Raw genomic sequence first — 19,826 nt, 5'->3', positions numbered from 1 at the left:
GTATATGCCCTGCAGAAAACTTGAAATTCTACTTGTTTTACTTTATAAACAGAGCCGGACTGGCCTTAGCGGCCACTGGGCATTTTCCCAAGAAGGGTGGGGGACGGTTTTGGACCAGTGGGGGGCGGTTTCGTTACTGGGGGCCAGTTTTGCATGAGGAGCTGCAATATCAGCCCCCTGTAACAAAAGCGGGAGCGGTGCTTCTCACTAGCGCGGCTGAGTGGCTGGAGCGACGAGAAGCTGGTGAGTGGAGGAACTTGGGGGCATGTTATCAAGAAACAGCGTTAAAATTGTCGCCGCTTTAGCGGCAGAAAACTGCCGCTAAAGCGGCGATAATGGGCTTGATAATATGCCCTGGAGAATTCCAATAGAAGCTCATGTTCTGGTGTCAACATGGGCTTCTATTGGAATTCTCTGCGGCATATGATCAAGCCCATTATCGCCGCTTTAGCTGCAGTTTTCTGCCGCTAAAGCGGCGATAATTTTATTGCCGTGCTTGATAATATGGCCCTATAAAACTAATTTAAAACGAAAAAGGTAGAGCAGGGATAGGTGGTAAGCAATGGACAAGCTGGAAGGACCAACATGCAGAGTGCAGCGGTGGGATTTCTAGGGGGGAATGCAACACATTAGTGAGTAAACGAGAAAAAACATGCACTCCCGTAGAGTGCTGAATGTAAAGGAAGAAATCAGCGGAAATAGTCATGCCATTCAGTCAAAATGGTAAAGAAGTCATGCTTTTGGGGAGGGAAAACACACAAGAAGATGAAGGAAAGCCATTTAAAGAGCAGCAAACAAATAAGATTGACAAGAAGTCCAACCAATAATAAGCAGAAGGCTGTTCAAGAGTCAACTTTAAGTATTTGTCTTTTACACAATGGGCCTTCGACATCAGACAGTTAAAATCTGTCTGCAGACCTAACAATCACCTGGCGCTCCTGCCTTTTTAGTCACACTTGGAAGTGATGGGGGAGCTGTAGAAGTGGTGCTATAATGGCTATAAAACTGAACAATGCACACACGTGCACACATGCAGCTGCGTTTTTGCCACATATATACCCAATTGTCCTCTGCTGTGATGAGCTCAGTTGTGCATATTACTTTTTTCATCAGTTGATGCATAGTTTATAAAATTGTTCCTAGCTGAGAATATAGTTAGAATTTTACATATTTTCATTTAGAGAGTATTTCCGCAGATAACTTTTTATTCTGCAGAGAAACCATTTTATTCCGAGGAGTAGTAGGATCAACTTTATGAATGTTTCCTGGGAGGAAACGGCTAGCAAAATGCATATGAAAACTCACAAGCATGCAAATGTGTGTGGGTCCTTCGCATTTTTCCTCCACCTTCTTGACACATGTTGTTTCCCACCAAACCCCAGACTTTTAGTGGTGGAAATTCTGTTGTGCTGGTGGATTTTCCACCACTGTAAAAGTGATCTTTACATTTCTGAAATCCAATTTACCTTTAATCTATGAATTCGGATGTGGAATTTAGAATCATAAATCCCGTCTCACACTTAGGTCTGCCCAAACGTATATGAATTGGGTCGATTTTTATTTAAAATGTGTAGGAAGCCGGCTTTTTATGTGGTAGTGCCAATGTATAGGCACATCATGCAAAAAATTCAGACGACCCTTATTGTTTTAAAGGGCTTACTTTAATAATCACTAGTGCTCTATTTGGGGTAATTTGGTAGAGCAGTTTAGGCTTATCATAGAGGAGTGTTAAGCATTTGTTGTACACACAGAGTCAATAAATGAGACACACACTCGAGAACAACTCCAAGACAAATTTAGAAAAATAACACAGATTTTTATATCATTTTAGACACCAAGATCATCCTAATCAGGTCAGTAATTTCGGATTTATGGATTTTACAAGAAAACAATAAAATAGTCAAATAACGGTTTTTGAGGTATGAGCCTCGTGTGCAGTAATGTTATCCTACGGGAGCAAAGACATATACTGCAAACATATACTTGGAGTCGAAGTTTGGGGGTGACCTTTGTAATTCAAGGTTCTGGGAAGCCAAGGTCCATAGTACCACCGTCAGTTTTAGTTTTAGGCTGCAAGTAGTACTTGGGACAAATCTGGCAGAACCCAAAATGGGGCTCTGCTCATGAGGGTCTTTAGAGCAAGGGGGCACAGTCGATTGTCGAGAACTCGGGCTGAGAGGCTCAGGTGAGGAAGTGTTCGGCCAGCTCGCCTCTTGTGTTGGAGGCTCTCACGGTTCTCGGTTTGACCTGTAGAGGGGAGGAAAACAAAACAGCTTGGCCACTCTCAGTGTGAGCCTTGTCGGTTCTGAAGTCCCTTGTCATGCAAGTCTGCTTTGGCGGTGGTGGTGTCCAGTCTAGACACTAATAAGCCTTGGTTGCTGCAACTGCTCTGGATTCAGGGTGTTGGTGCAGGGGGGCCCAAGAGGGTCTAGCATCTCAAAACTCCTTGAAGAGACAGTGCTGACCTCCTGGAACCACAAGAACCTCCTCCTGGCATGATGCTCTCTCAGTTGGCCCAATGTCTGGCAAAACGATGTGCCGGACAAGCACAGTCGGTACTTGCAAATGGAGCGGGTTAGCTCCTCCACCCCAAGGGACATGCTAGATGGTTGGCGAAGTGCTGGACACTCCTCCGAGTGTTGGGGAGAATGCACAGCTTTTGGACGAGTCGGGTCTCTACAATATTCGAGCACCCAGCAGCTAGGCAGGGTTTTGTGCCAAGTTCGGGGTTAGTCCTCAGTTCTTGCAGTGAAGGCACTTCTTTGTCATTCTTCTGTTCCCAGGTAGACAAATCTGACTCCCTAGTGTAGGGGGGGACCCCTAAATACTGAATGTATGGGTGTTTAGGGGAATGTAGGGCAGTAGCCAATGGGCTGCCTACCCTTGAAATGTCTACATCCCCTATATGACCACTTCCTGCAAGGAGTGGGGAGAATCCTGACCCAGAGCTCCTAGTTTCACCAAAACCAAGATGGTGAAATCCTTCTACTGTCCATTTCAGGTGGCCCACTTTAGAGGTGTGGCTAGGTTTTAAGTGTTACATGCTTACTGACTATCTAATTTTCTGCCTGCTTTGATTCCAAATGGGCCTCAGGGCAGTGGGTGGAGTTCCCCAGGTCTTGGGGAAAGCCGTGGTCACATATCACAGGCAGCTGAGACTTTGAAGCCTCTGGCCTTGATGTGCTAAATTCACCAGCCATCCTGCTGGAGGAGGTGTGACCATCTTCCTCTGGAACAGGCACTGTTTCTGGCCTCTGAGACCGCGAGCTCTCACCTGCAGGGGGGTCAAAAACTCGTCTGTGGTGGCAGGCTAGACGATACCAGTCAGTCAGCACACTAAGAGACTAGTAGGGATACAGGGGGGACCTCTAAGGTACCCTCTGGGTGCATGTCTTCATAAATCCAGTACTGGCATCAGTATGGATTTATTAGGACAAGATGTTTGATACCAAACGTCAGTATTTTCACTAAAGACATTGTGCAGCTGGGTAACTCGTAATGACCAGTGCCCATTACATATCTTTAAAATGGTTTCTTGATCACTTGTAATATCAAACAATGGAACCGGACATCACAGGGATATATCTGCTCATGGCTCAGCTCATTAGTACCCATGCCCTGGTTGCTAATGGTACCATTTACCAGGGACTTACAGGGGTGCTAAAGTCCTTGCCAATATGCGTTCCAATTAAGCATTTGTTTTGTTTTTAGGGAAAGGGCACTGGCACTGGGACCTGGTTAGCAGGGACCCAGTTCACTGCCATTCAATAACACCAGTACCAGTGAGCAAAAAGTAGGGGTGACTGTCAAAAAGTTGCACTTTCCCACAAAATGTAGCTGGCAAGCTACCACAGTAGGCTACTGTTTTTTCAAGCATGTCAAAAAACCTGAATGAGCAGCGTTTTTTAACTGAAAATGCAGCATGCATCCTTTCACCACACAAAAAATACCTTTCCAAAAAATATTTGCTTTCTAAGTTATATATATATATATACAATATACACGGAATCACCCAATGCTCTGTGATATTTTCCATCACCTTTTGTTTCAAAGGTGCTCACCGTGTTTTTATGCTAACATTTTTTAGATTCACTTGCCATGGCCTTCTGACTGGGGAGAAGTACATCTTCCGGGTGAGAGCTGTTAACGCTGCTGGACTCAGTGGCTTTTCAAAGGATTCGGAAGCGATTGAAGTCAAAGCTGCGCTTGGTAAGTCACGTTTACTTTTTAGAAGAAAATTGCTTTGCAAACTCAACCATTAGTGTTTCGCAAACAAGCACTCAGAAACCTTTCCTCGCATGACATTTTATTTGCATGTTTTTACACCTGAAGCTGTAATTTGCATTTCTTTTCCAAAAACTGATTTTAAATGTTCTACTTTTACCTAACAAACCACTGAAGGTAGTTTGATGCACAACCATCACAAGTCTTGACTTCCTTGGAGTTTATTACAGTGTGATTTAATTCAGCTGTGCATATAATTATGACAATGGCGAATCAGTTTCGCCATTGAAAAAGTCTATCTTTCGCAACCAGTAAGAGCTGATGAGAGAAATAGAAGCATCCACAAAAGCCCACAGGGTGTGGTGGGAATGGAAAATTGTTACAAGAAGACACAAGATGCTTAGCTGGAATTTTATTTATTATAATGAGAGAAAATACAGAATATGCTACTTAACTAGAGGAGGTCGGATAGCTTCAAACAGTGGTAGCCTACATACATTATCCGTTTGGAAATGTAATGTTGCAACTCAGTAACATTTCCCTTCGAAGATCACAGCACAATCTCGATCCCCGTAGAATGGAACAATGTCACGCCACATTGTATTTGCACCATACATGCAATTCCTTGTTCCAATCTTTGTGTTTTAGTGATGCCACACTGTAAAAATGCACAAAGGTTGTAATTAGTAAGTTATTGGTTTTAAAAAAAAAATCTTGAAGTTTTCGAGAATAACATTGCATGGACAAAAACCCACAAGCATATTGACATTCTCATAATCTGCGTTCACAGAACAATACCATTGTATACCCCCAACTCCTCCCCTCCAATTTGAAAGTCATTGTTGAACCCCTCAAAAATAAAAAAAAGAATGGAACCTACATTTAGAAGGCGCACTGAGACACATGTACATAGTATCTACACTGAGCAGCAGCATGGGGATTTAGGCATGTAATACAATGGTTATTTGATGGGTTTAGATATATATTGACTCTGACTGAGTCACCATTTTCCCTTGACATGAATCCTTGGACTCCATCTTCCAATCCTTCTCCTATTGCCTCTATTCGACAGTTTCTTGCACAGTGTATGATTTTATAAATAGTGCGGCACCTCTCCACGTATAATAAAATTTAATAGCTTTATCTTTTTCTGTATTCAACTAATGGAATTGCCATTGCTGCTTCATACTCATGTGCCATTCTTGTTCAAACAGCCACCCCAGCACCACCTTATGACATCACTGTCCTTGAAAGTCTTCGCGATTCCATGGTGCTAGGATGGAAACAACCAAAATTCATTGGTGGGGCGGATATTACCGGCTACTACATTAACCTGCGGGAGGTTGTTAAAGGAGCCCCTGGGACGTGGCATGAGGCCAACATTAAGGCTGTTGGTGAGCGGGCCTACAAGGTAAGAGGATCATTTTGATACTGTTTTTGGCAATTGAGTAGAGTTGAGTAAAGTGCATTTGTCTTATAAATAATCAGAGGCGTACAGCCTCCTCTTTGGCACATAATTATACTTCTCTGAGCAGCATGATTAATAATTCTATTGGCAAGACAAAAGCCTTTTATTTTAACACAGTCATATATTCTGCAACAAGCTGAATGAAAAAGAGAGTACACACGGCCCATTTATATAAAAGAATGAAATGTCATTGATGAAATGTGCAAATTAATATCACCCACTAGTAATTACTCAAACTTATATTCCAGCTAATTTTTTTATCCCTTTCCACTACAAACGGAGACCAAGTATTGCAAATAGCTTTGCCACAACCCCAAAAGCAAAGAAAGCAGAATTGTTAGGCGATGTTCCAACAGCACAAGAGTGTAAGCAACCCCAGGGATATATCCTGAGATATCGGTCTGGTTGTTCCTCATCAGTGGTGTGCATCTGTGTTCCCCAGCACAGCAAGATATGGGATCCACATCTGAGGATACTCATCCCGTTAGGGCTACTCACTGAAAAGAAAAGAATACAAATAGATGGAAAGCTTGCATCAATGTTATCCACTGGTAATTATTCTGGGACCCGTTCAGATCCATAGATTTTTGCTCAGTGTGCAGGTACTGACCACATGCAAATCAGTCTTGCTTCCTCCTCTCTAAAAGGGATGGTCCATCCAGAACTTCTAAAATACATCCTCTTGGTATGGGGACAAAACCATTTCCTTTTCTGCATGTGCCTGGTTGGACATCATCAGTTGGGTGCTGCTTGAGTCCTTCTAGATAGCTAGCCAAGGTTCCTCTTCCAGGTATACCTATCCCACTCACTGTTACTCACTAAGAAGACAAGAAACTGATGGTGGAATCCTAAAATTAATTTCAGCTTCTGGTAATTGCTGTGGCCCACATTCCAGGCCACTGTATCTTGGATTCCTAAAAGAGGAACGTTCGATCCCAAGCAACTAAGCCATGTCCCCTCTGTAGAGGAGCCCAAACAACCCAGTTATAACCTCTGTACTGTGTGTTTGAATCTTGCCAATAATAAATAAACTTGTTGGACCATTGTCTGATTACTTTCCCTCTGACATCATTCTGACAGGATACAAGCTAGTAACAAGGTTGATTTCACTTCCATTAAGATTTGTTCACTTTGTAAACCACTTTGGGCCTGATTTAGATCTCGGCGCACCAGTTACTCCGTCACAACGGTGCTGGATAATCCTGTCCACCAAAATATAAATCCCATTATATTCTATGGGATTTATATTTCAGCGGACTGACTATCCATCACCTTGGTAATGGAGTAACCCGTCCGACAAGATCTAAATCAGGCCCTTAGTCTTTCGATGCGTTAATATAGTTTCACCATGACACTTGTGAAGATGGCTATAGGACTGATGTAGGTTGTCCAAAAAGTTGGGGGCAGGATGGCACAATCATACACATGCTCTGGGAATGTCCAGCTACCCAGACGTATTGGGGGGACGACGTATGATGGAAGTAATGGGCGTCACGACTCATTGCAATATAAAGCTGTGTCTTTTGAATATTTGGGGTCCCACTGACTTCTATAAAAAGGATAAAATATGGCTGTCCCTGGGCATGATAATTGCTAAGCGGAATATTGCACAGTTATGGGAGGCACAGGAACTGCAGTCCTTGAGACTTTGGGAAAATGATATGGACTACTGTATGTTTACTGAAAAGACAGTATATGTGTCAAAAGGATGCCCCAACAAGTGGACACAAATATGGAGTAAATGGAACAGCTATAGGGGGGAGATCTGTGAACCGCCATTGGCCATACAGAGTCATGAATCGGAATAATGTACTCCTGGTCGGTCACAGGGTGCAATGTTTTCACATTGATTGGTAAATTGTAAATTCAATGGGAATGATGTTGATTGAAGTAATGCGGGCAGACATGATGTAACACTGATTTCACCTGTGTTACCTTGTGTTCACTAAAAATAATTAAAAAATATATATATATAGTTTCACCATAATCTATACTCCAGCTGTGCTGTGACACTGGAGTGATTTCACATCTGTTTAGAAATGTAAAATGAGGGGGACGTGTCCAACCACAGAGCTAACTGGCCGCTTGCTAATGGGGCTCCTGCCATCCATCAGTTCACTTCCCTATAATCTGTAACAATATCCATCTCCAGTAGCAGGCAAGCCTAATACCTAAAGGCTGCTGGTGACATGGATACCAAAGCACTGCTTATTTTGGGCCCCAAGATGACGTTGTGCTGAGGACCGAGGCGAGGCCTGGGCGGCAAGGTCGAGCAGCGACCTCACATGAGTGACTGGCACCTGCTGGAACTACCAATGAAGAGGAGCGATTGTGAGAGGTAGCCCTCGACTTCTGGGGATGACAACCTGGCACTGCAGCACCTGGCGCTCCCCCCTTCCCCAGCTTAACGCCTACGAAGGTAGGGAGTGAACTCGCCTCTGTGGGGAACAGCCAAGCGGGCGCATCAGCCCGCTGTCTGACCTGGGCCCCCGCAGATTGCTGCCAGCGACTGATCCCGGTCGATACATTACTTGGTATGGCTTGGGGATGGGCTGATGTGACCCCCAGGCAGACATCCTGACCTACCTTCTGCTTACTATGGTGAGGGACGTGCGAGGAAGCGGTGTCGTGAGGTCTGGGGCCCCTTTGCTGTGGGACCTGAGCAGTGAATGGACACAGCTTCTGGAAGTGGCCTGCATTCACCGACGCTGGTGTGGGCTCTGTGGGTGCCTGCAATTGAGACCAGACACAGTGCATCCCACTGAGCCTTGAGGAGGGGCCGGTGACTTACTTACCTCACAGGATATCACAGGGGCTTTGCGTTACCCCATTCCTCGTTCCTCGTGGCCCAGCCGCTCCCCACCTTTGACAGCAGGCACTGTGAATCTCCTGGGCAAGGGTTGTCTTATGGCCGAACTACCATATCAGCCATTTGTGCAGTGTGGTCTCCCAAACTACGTGGAAGACCTGGTAGGTACAAGCGATGATCATCTCTCCATCCGGGCTACTCCTGTACTTCGCTGTTGGGAACCGAATAACCAGACCCACTGAAAATGACCAGAGGAAGGGGGATCCTCAATATGTACCAAACCTGGCTGGACAAATATGCATTGCCTTTGGCTGGGGCCCAGGAGGCCTGAACCTCTACAGACCAAGCATCCCCCAAAGACGAACCACTCACACTCCATGACATTATAGCAGCGATTCAGGACGTTTGTGCCCCTCTGGAGAGCAGAAGCGACTCGATTTCCATGGAGGTTACGCTGGTGAGAGCAGATCTCCGCAACATCGGTGCCCAGAAGACAGAGGCGGACGACTCGATTACTACCCTCAAGATGGACACTGTGGCCTTGAAGACCCAGATTAGTGAGCTGCATGCTACATCCAAGGCCTGGAGGGTCAGCTGGAGGATTTAGAAGGCCGCTTGAGCTGCTACAATGGTCGTATAATCACGGTCCCTGAACAATCAGAGGGGCCCGCGTTTGATCTCTTTGTAGAAGATCTCATACTCAAAATGCTACAGCCCTGTGGCCTCTCAAACTACTTCTTGGTTGAGCATGCCTATTGAGTCCCGGGCATCCCACTCAAACCAGGTGCATCACCTCGCCCTATAATAGTTCGCATTTTTAACTTAGGGGAGAGGAGTTGCCCTAACGGCTAGGGCGGTCGACCTCGAAGCTGGGGATCTGGGTTTGAGTCTCGGCAATGACGCTGAACATCCTGTAATTTTGGGCAAACCACTTAATCTCCCTGTGCCTAACCAAAAATGAATGTGTCCTCATGTAACGTAACTGATGCTATGTAAAGCGCTCTGATAGCCGATTCTGGTCAAGTTCGCGCTATATAAAACTCTGCAAAAAAAAAACCTACTGAGACTGTGACATCATATTACAAATTGTTCGCAGTGCACCCCAATTGCCAATGAAAACTCTACCATTACCTTCTTTCCTGACTTCACACTCAGAGTCCAACAGCTGTGGCGCAGTTTCTCGTAGTAAAAAGGTCCTTGAGCGAAGGCGAGAAAAATATGACATGATCTTTCCAGCAAAGCTGTGGGTGGCGGCAGATGGTTAAGCCTAGTACTTTACAACTTCTGATGATGCTTGGGACTGGCTGGAGGGCATTTGGCGGACCCAAGCCCCGACCGTGAACTGGGCAGAAGCGGCTGGAAGACGGCGCATCAGAACAACTTAGTGAATCTGACGACCAACAGCAGCGACTCGACTCCCCACAGATGCAGACAACTTTAATTGGCTATGCTCCAGGACCCTATGAAGATGGCCTTAGGAGTGCCTGGTGTTATCAGCGAACTGACTATTTGTGCTAATAGGCATGGATGTTTTAAATGCATTATCAGTTGTCCACAAATCTTGCATTTGGCTGCCGTCGAAGTAGGTGGGGAGGGGTCTCCACATTAAGATGCATAATTTCGGTAACAAATATCCTTTTCAACTTTGGGGGGTGGATGGAGGAGCTTACACTACCCCATACTCACAAACTGTTATGGCCACTACTGTAACTACACCAACCATTAGGTAACTCTTCTGGAAATGTCATTGGATTAGGAGACAAAATTAAACGAGAGTCAGTGCTACAATAGATTAAGCAACACTCTGCTGAGGTAATTCCCCTCCAAGAAACACATCTCAAAGGTAATACATTTCATTCACTGGATCGGTCGGGATTCAAAATAGTAGCTCACGCGGGTTACACCACCGGTCCTAGATGGATGGGCATTCTGGTGCGCAAGACGTTGCCACTCATCATACAGCACACTTGGCCTGGACATGGAAGATACTTGGTGATCTCTGTAATGTGAGGACAAGTTAATTAACATAATTTCCGTCTATGTCCCTCCTTGATTGCATGATACTGCGTTCTCTAACCTGAGTATGCTTCTTCTCCACCTGCCGGACAGCATATGCTTATGGGCGGACATTTTAACATGGCACTTTGTGATGAGAATAACTGCTGGCCCCCCAGGCAGACAAGGTACTCCCATCGCCCACTGGCTGACTTCCTGCCGGCTCTCAGCCTCATAGATACATGACGCTCCCACAATCCAACAACACAACACTACATGTTCCATTCAGGGGCACATGGTAGTCTTTCCTGCATTGATTATACCTTCACCCTGGCTCATCAACTCCCCCACTTCCGTGAGGTTTGCCACTTGGCAATGTGCATCACTCATCATTCCCAATATAGGCAGTCTACTGCCTTCAAATCCGACTGGACCGCCGAGGAATAGTACTCAATCCCTGGTACCTCAACATACCCCAAATTCGAGAAGGCCTTAGAGAGACCACAGAACACTACTTCTCTGAAAGAGAATCCTCTGTAGACTCGGCACTGACCCTATGGGAGGCATATAAGTGATTAGGGTACCTGGCCTCTGGCAGATGGTAGGACATAAAAAAGATACAAGAGCTCAATTAGAGACACTCGAGCATGAGATCTATGAGCTGGAATGTAAGCTTACTGATTAAGAGAGCAAGAGGGCATCCAGCATACTTTGAGCCTAAAGCAAAAGGAATATAGAGACACCGCGTCTGATGCTGCCAAACCTAATCATTAAGCAACCCCACACCACCCCTGTGAGGTGGAAGACATGACTGGAAAGCTACTGGCTTGGCTTGACAAATGAGAGAGGGCAAATCGCTGGGTACTGGAAATACAAACTGACAGTGGTCAGTGGGAGAGAGAGAGAGGGAGGACCCGATTCACAGAACTAACTTAAGACAAAATCCTAAACTTACTACCATTTTGGTATTCACAGAAGGCACTTACTCATTTTGGTATTCACAGAAGGCACTTACTCATTTCGGTATTCACAGAAGTTAGGAGTCCTAACTTTAGGACTCCTAAATGCCTTCTGTGAATACCGAAAGTCTTAAAATTAGGATTTTTCTCAGTTTAGTAGTAGTATAGTTAGGACTCCTAACTTTAGGACTCCTAAATGCCTTCTGTGAATACCGAAAGTCTTAAAATTAGGATTTTTCTCAATTTAGTAGTCCTAAATTTAGGACTCCTAACTTTAGGACTCCTAAATGCCTTCTGTGAATACCGAAAGCCTTAAAATTAGGATTTTTCTCAGTTTAGTAGTAGTATAGTTAGGACTCCTAACTTTAGGACACCTAAATGCCTTCTGTAAATACCGAAAGTCTTAAAATTAGGATTTTTCTCAATTTAGTAGTCCTAAATTTAGACTTAGGACTACTAAACTGAGAAAAATCCTAATTTTAAGACTTTCGGTATTCACAGAAGGCATTTAGGAGTCCTAAAGTTAGGACTCCTAACTTCTGTGAATACCAAAATGAGTAAGTGCCTTCTGTGAATACCAAAATGGTAGTAAGTTTAGGATTTTGTCTTAAGTTAGTTCTGTGAATCGGGCCCGATGTCTTGGACGCTTTCTCTGCTTACTGAACCCACTTCTACTTCCCAGTCTCTACCTCTACGGCTGAGGAATCTCATGGAGATTTGGCAGACATACAACTCCCCAAATCTATCACACACAGACAGGGCACTCCTGGAAGAGGGAGCTTACAGAAAAAGAAATAATGTGGGCAATCCATGACTGAACTGCAGAACTGCGCCTCCTATGAGTCAATTTCGCTATTCAATGCCAAAGTTGAAAAATTGGCTGAGGTGTTGGCCTCCTGACTGATCCAGGTGATCACGACTCTCATTCATCTTGACCAATCAGGCTTTACGCTTGTAACGTCTCCACTGCATCGTGGGTCAGACCGATGGGCTTCAGGAGGATGCCCTTGTGATCTTGCTTGATGCCAGAATGGCATTTGATACGGTTGAGTGGCCTTAAATGGTTGAGGTGTCGACTAGGATGGGTTTCGGCCCACGATTGGTGAAGTGGATAGGGCTGCTCTTCACTGATCCCGTCTCCCAAGTGACTGTCAACAGAGGTGTATCTCAGATATTCCGGCTCCAACACGAGACCAGGCAGGGCTGTCCACTTTCACCCTTAATTTTCGCTCGCATTCTGGAGCCGATTGTGGCCTGGATCAGGCGCAACCCCTTGGTTCAAGGGCTCCAATAGTCTGATGACTGGAAAGATAAAATGTTGCTCTATGCAGACAACATTCTCAAACCCAGTCTTTACACGCGACAGATTTATGCAAATACTTACCCAGTGTGACCTATATTCAGGCTATACCATCAACTGGAGGAAGTCCCTAATGTACATCCTCCACAGGGACATACCAAGTTTACCCCGGAACTGTGAAGTGAGAATCATTGGGGACGGGTTCTGATACTTAGGAATATACATCACCACTGACCTTGACATGTTGTATAATAATAATCTGCTACCACCGCTTGCTTGTCTTTAGCGTTATGTCCAACGTTACAGGTCCCTACCCCTGTCATTACTGAGTAGGGACGCACTTCTTAAAATGATGGCCTTGTCTCGTTTTCTGTATGAGTTGCACAGCACACCCTACCCAGTCCTGGCCTCTTACTTGAAAGCAATTGAAAGCAAAACTCGTACACTGCTTTGGGATAGAGCCCCTCCACATATAGCCATTCAAAAACTGATGAGGGGTTGCTACGATGGTGCATTGCCCAGCTGGCTATCCAAAAATATTATTGGACGGTACAGTTAACCGCCATTAATCACTGGGTTCACCTCCTCACAGTCAAACCTGCGTTCTGCATTGGCAGGGTCATTATGCAACCGGGGGGAAGGGGGGCTATCTCAGGGCCATATACAGTGGGTCGCGCCACACAGTTTTTAGAAGTCCAACAGCAGTGACGCTCACCCTTCGTGCATTTGGCTGGCGGGAAAAGGCAACTCAGGCCACATCCTGTGGGACACAGTGGGATTAGGAGCACTAGGGACCTAGCCAGGATTTGATAAGTGGAACGTCATTGGCCACTCCAGTGTGGGGAACCTCTGGGCACAAAGAGGAGTCATTCCTTTCGCGGAACTGCAGAGCGAGTACCATCTAGCAGCCACTGAAACTAATCGCTATTTACAGATACAACATGTATTACAGAAGGCACTGCTGACAAGAACAGTTTCTCTCCGAATCTTCCCCACTAGAGGACAGGCTTCCCACTAAAGGACACTCCCATGCCTCGTAAGGCAATCTCCCTGACATATCAAAAAATAATCAACAACTCTCTAGATACCCTAATACACTTAGGTGAACAATGGGAGCATGATATGGAGGGACTTGGGCATGAAGAATGGCCAGAAGCCCTGGCATTCCTGAGATAAGTCGCTATACAGTCCGGATTCCGTCTACTGCATCTAAAAATACTACATAGATTCTATTATGCATGCACTACTATGGTAAAAATGGGCAGGGCAGCGGATTCACAATGTCGCAGGCAGTGCGGCAAAGTAGGTACATTTTTCCACATTATATGGTGATGCGCTGCGATACAGCAATATTGGAAATCCGTAGTCAATTGCATGAATAGTCTTTGTGGGAGCGACATGGGGGCCTCTGCAAAGCCGTGCCTCCTAAATGTATGCGATGCAATGGATCTAAATCGCATGGAACGGACTTGGATGACTGGGACTGATGGTAGCCAAACGAATTATTGAACATCTGTGGGGGGAGCGGAGCAGGCACCACAACTGGTGCACTGGAAACGGGATATGGATTAGTGCATGCTGGCTGAGAAAGTGGTGTATGAGGGAAGGGGCTGTCCCCGAAAGGGGCAAAGATATGGGGAAAGTGGAATGACTATAGAGGAAATCCCTGTACATCTTTTGTTGGTGCTGGTGCAGATTTTTTGCTTGCTACCCACTCTGACCCAAATGTTATCATTGGAGATGTGGGGAAGGGAGGGGGGAGGGAATACAGAGGTGGCATCTGGCTGAAGGGTAAATGGCTGCGCCTGACTGGGTCAATGGACGGCAGTGTATTATTTTAGCCGAGTCTTTATTATTTTGATGTTTACAATCAAAAGAATTACAAAAATAAGAATTTTAAATGAGTTTATCCTACCTTGTCACAATAGGAAGAATAATTAATCACAAACACTTAACAACTATATTCATAATGTATTTATTAGTTTGGTTTGTAAAGTCTTGGCTTGTGACGTCTTGCCACTTGTGAAACATTTGAAGAACACAAAAAGGCAGAAAAACGTTTGGAACTGTGTCTCTAAATCTTGTATTTTTGAGGTTGTATATTTTCGACATTGTTTTACCTAGTTAAAAAAATTGCCATTAACGATATAACACCCTTTCTTCCCCTTCCTTCTGCCCGCTATCTTTGAGCATTTCACACTAAAGACTTTTCTCCATGAGTTCTACCTTTAGTTACATTTTAGCTAATGATATGCACTCACGTTTGTACATAAATCTACTATTGCACACCTATGTATGAATATTGCAAGCAGGTAAATTATGTCATCTAATTTATATATTTTTCAGAGGCACATGTTATTTACACGAATAGGGCTTGATTCACAAAGGGCCTCCTCACTCGGGGCAGAATCAGGCTCACAAAGTCCAACAAGGAAATCAATCTCTTGTTTTGATTGGCAGGTCTTTTCTTTGCAACATGATGTTTTCCTTAAAAATGCAGGGGCATATTATCAAGCAGGGCGTTAAAATTATCGCTGGTTTAGCGGCAGAAAACTGCTGCTAAAGCGGCGATAATGGGCTTGATAATATGCCCTTGTGAATTCCCATAGAAGCCCATGTTCACACCAGAACATGGGCTTCTATGGGAATTCTAAAGGGCATATTATCAAGCTCATTATCGCCGGCGTTTCTTGATAATATGCCCCGCAGTATTTTGATTGCACCTTGGTAATTTGTGTGTATAATGACAGGAAATGGGAGCCAATTGTAAGAATGTATGTTTTGTTTTTTGTAAAACATTTTTAACATTACAGTTCATCAAGATAAGGTCAGTTTGTTCTGGCATCTCGAATATGTTTCCACTCTAAGTCATGATACAGTCTGTTTCCATGGACAGTATTGTCGTTACATGAAAAAAAGTACATAGAAATGTGAATATAACTTTGCAAACATTTGGTGGTTAACAGTTAACCACTACACCTGCATGGACCAAACTTATCAGCTATTGCATACCTATTCATTGTCTCTGTGGTCCTCATATTTTTTCCAGTTTATTCAGGCATTCCCCTACCCATGTATTCTCTTTTTCAATGCCCCATCACCGTGCATGCTGGAGCATCACTAAGCAATTCCATGTACATTTTTGCCTCCCCATAGTCTAGCGGTTGCCGCCTGTCAATTGCTAGTCCTACATCCATTAGGAGTTTTGTGTGTAGTGTTGGATCCTGGTCTCACCACTTTTCCAGCAGCACCCCATGGAATCCAGGGGTACAGGCACCTGAGTAGATGTAGACATTGATTATGTTGCACACATTGTGTACTTTTTCGTCATATCCACAGAGGCTGTTACAGGCATCTGGTAGCTTTTGACATTGATTATTTTGCAAAAATGTTTTACTTTTTGGTCATATCCACAGAGACTGTTGAAAAATACCTCTCTGACCACATCTCCTTCTGCACCATTCCCTTTAAGTTCTCCCAAACACCATGAGTTGTGGCTGTGAATAGTATGCTTTATGAAGGATGTGATACTGGACTAATCTGAATCCCTAGCATATTGTAACTTCCCTCGTGTATAGCAAGGCTTCATCCCAAACTGTTTCATCGATTTGGCCCAATTCCTCAACCCATCTGGACCTTAATATGTCTACTGAATTTTATGTATTATAGGATTTTATATATTTTTCAGAGAATTTTCTTCTTCAATTGTCATCTGGAATTTATTTTTCCTTTAATATCTTTTCTGTTCACCTGTAGGCCATTCACATGTTTAAATATATTTTTAAAAAAAAAATTTATATGACTTGTGCTGCAGATACTGAACCTGCAAGAGAACAAAGTGTACCAGTTCCAAGTGGCTGCTGCTAATGTGGCTGGAGTTGGTGTGGCATCTGAGCCGAGCAAACCCTTCAAATGTGAAGAATGGACCATTGGTGTTCCAGGTGAGGATATCTTTATGCCACCATCTGTCTGGCTGCTGAGAAAGCTGAGTGGACTGAGTGCCTGTGTAGTGCTTTATGAAGCAAACATCTGAATCCCATCTTTCTGTTGTGGTATAGTGATAATCACTGAATTGATGGATGATGATATGCATTACTAAGCATACCAAGAGACAGCCCTTTCTATGGGCTGTGCTACATGTATGACTGATGTCGGAAGGCATAACCTTTCATTATTTAAATCAAGCAGAATAAAATGCTACCTTTATACTCACAATTGGATGCCAGGAGTAAATTAATGGATGTAAAGATAATGAGAGATGTGGAATCCATTATCATTCAGATATAATAAAGCAGTGACATCTTTAAACACTGGTCTACAAAAGTAAAATTGTTGGCTCATAAAGCTCAGTCTGCTTCATACTCAGTCCTCTTTTTTTGCCAGAATGGGTGTCGTCTGCTAGAGTTACACACCCTACATCTTGAGTTCTATGATTTGTTTAATGAGCACAGGATACAATTGTTTACAATATTTTGTTGATACAATTTAGATTTGCCAAGAAATGTAGTTTCAGTGTAGCTTGTTCATGACCAATTGTTTCATGATGCAGAAGCCAATCCCCACCTCAAGCAGATATTTGGAGCACATTTTTTGAGACTCAAAAAGTTGATTGTTGGGATTTTGTTTCCAAATTTTTAGTTTATGAGAACATGGTGACAAATCTCTTGCAGAAATTGTTATACTTATTAAAGGATCCAGAGCCATATCTAAATACATAAATACCCTGCATCAAAGGGAAAAGCAATTGTTGTTGCCCATACCATTGTAAATTAAAAGCATTGAAAACACTGGCCTCAGTATACCCAGTTGTCGCGGAGTATGTTAGGTTAAGCATGCTGATAGAACCCCTCATTTTCCCTCTGTGTAGCAGTATAGCTGTCGGAACAAAAGTAATCATGGAATCCAAGCATTGATTTAAATGTATTAAATATCAGTGATGCTCTAGAAACATTTTAGGGCAAAATGTCCTGTCCTCTGTTCATCTTTACGCCTATCTCACCTGTGGATACCGGACAAGACTGTTACATGCATTCCATAGTCTTCTTAGGAATCATTTCCGCCTTCATGGCATCCAATAAGTTGTGAAAGGGGAATAACTGGATTTTCTGTTGTATGCTTCTCCTTTCAGGACCACCACATGACCTCTCACCCACTGAGGTCAGGAAGAACTCACTGGTTTTGTTGTGGAAGTCTCCCATATATGCTGGTCGTACACCGGTGACGGGCTTTTACGTTGATTTAAAAGAGGAAAAGGCACCAGAGGAGTGCTGGAGAGCTGTCAACGAGAAGGCAACTGCAAACAAATATATGAAGGTAAGCAAAATATTTCAAAATACTTGGAACTCCAAGCATAATTCTAACTATCAATATAGGTGTCAATATAGCGGCCGATTCACAAAGACATTTAAGAGTATTGTATTCATTGTATATAAATATCCCCGAAATATTCCCATTTTAGATGTTTTTTGGTCAGTTCAAATATTTAGAAATGGTTGTTATAGTACCACTAGAGTGTTATTCACAGCTCATAAATGACTTTGTGAATTTGCCCCTTAATATCCAACTTCATATTTGTGAAAGTGCAAAGAGGGCACTGTCCTTTCTGTTTGTTTTGTACAAATTGTACATGAATATGCCATACATATTCCAATTTTATTCACAATTTAGATGTTTTGGGGTCAATTCAATTAGGCCTTGAGTATGATTGTCGTATTACTACTTCCCTACTCCTAATTGCTTTGTGACTCGTCCTAAACTCCAACTCCCTATTAGTAAGTGGCAAGAAAACACAGTCCCTTCTGTTTGTACAAACTGTTGGATAATATTTCCCAAACATTCTTATTTTAGATGTTTTGGGACCTAATTACAAGAGCATTTAAGAATATGTGAAGTAGTACTATTGGAGTACCGTATCGCCTGCTTGTATATGCCTTGGTGAATAAGTCCCCATAGAGCCTAAAGTTACGTCCCTGACAAGTGAAGCTGATCATGTGTCACAAAGATAGGATTTGGAATTCCAGCTCATTCTCTCACTCTGCCCTAGACTCAGACTGCTTCAAACAGCACTATATCCCATCACAGTTATATTAGTCTAAGATAGACTTGTGACAGAGGTAACACTGGCACAAACATCATTTGTACTACACTACTAACTTAGGTCTTGTGGAAAGGGCATAGCAATCTCTACTACGCTCCCAATCAATTTTAAAGACCGATTTAGCACATACTGTTCAGTGATTTTTGCTCTGCAATTTCTGTTTCATGTATTTATTTGTATTTTATTTAGTAGTTTTATTTAGAAATGCTGCATAGATGCCTCAGAGATCCAGGGGGAGAGGTAAAAAGATGCAAGCTGTGTAAGCTAAACAAATGTTATGTGTCTCCACACCGTCTCAATAAAAAAGTGTCCAGGTTCTGACAGGAACTTTATCTTGATGATCTGATGCCACAGGGTGCTGTCTTGGAATAGGGATGTAGATGGAAATGTCTCAGTGAAGCCCATATAAAATTGATCCGGTTTTATGCATCTGGACAATTAAGAGCAGATAGATGGAAAAGAACAGAAACTTTGGGGAAACAACATCTCTAGTCCAGGTTTGACTGGCCATAGGCTGAGTAAAAGATATGGGTTTCAGATTTTTTTCCAGATCATAGATCATATGAGGTTCTCTTTGAGAGGTAAGAAGTTCCATGGAGTTGAGACTCTTAAATGAAAGGTTCTTCCTCCAACTTTTTTGAGCTTATAAGGATGACAAATGTATTGTAGCACTCATCTTAAAATATTTTCATGGTGTAGTCAGAGAGTTTAGGCATTTGAAAATTTCATCTGAATCAGGTGGATCCACAGTAAATAACACATTTTCTGAACGTTTTAGTTTGAACTCCCTTTTTGGGGATTCCTAGAGAAGACTTTGGACTCACTGTCTACTTGTACCCGCTCAGTTGGTTCCAGCCTTAATGTCTTGACTCCATCCTTTTTCTGTGATTAAAATTCATAAGCAGTAATCACAAATCACATTTTCCTGGTAAAACAAGCTTCATACTTGGTGCCATGTTTGACTTTTTTCAAAG

The 19,826-nt window shown here is 43.4% G+C and overlaps 1 protein-coding gene across 4 annotated transcripts in view; it reads left to right on the top strand.

Annotated features, from left to right (window-relative positions):
- MYOM1 (myomesin 1) overlaps positions 1-19,826 on the top strand; it is a 709,264-nt gene that overhangs the window by 332,616 nt on the left and 356,822 nt on the right. For all 4 annotated transcript variants that reach the window (XM_085605828.1, XM_085605831.1, XM_085605829.1 and 1 more), the window contains 4 exons: positions 4,088-4,209; positions 5,439-5,635; positions 16,570-16,696; positions 17,884-18,068. In XM_085605828.1, the coding sequence (XP_085461954.1) occupies positions 4,088-4,209; positions 5,439-5,635; positions 16,570-16,696; positions 17,884-18,068 (631 nt within the window). The remainder of the gene's footprint in view (positions 1-4,087; positions 4,210-5,438; positions 5,636-16,569; positions 16,697-17,883; positions 18,069-19,826) is intronic.

This window comes from Triturus cristatus, chromosome 5_1, assembly GCF_964204655.1.
Source record: "Triturus cristatus chromosome 5_1, aTriCri1.1, whole genome shotgun sequence".
NCBI classification, from domain to species: Eukaryota; Metazoa; Chordata; class Amphibia; order Caudata; family Salamandridae; genus Triturus; species Triturus cristatus.
This window is presented reverse-complemented; position numbering and strand designations above follow the sequence as displayed.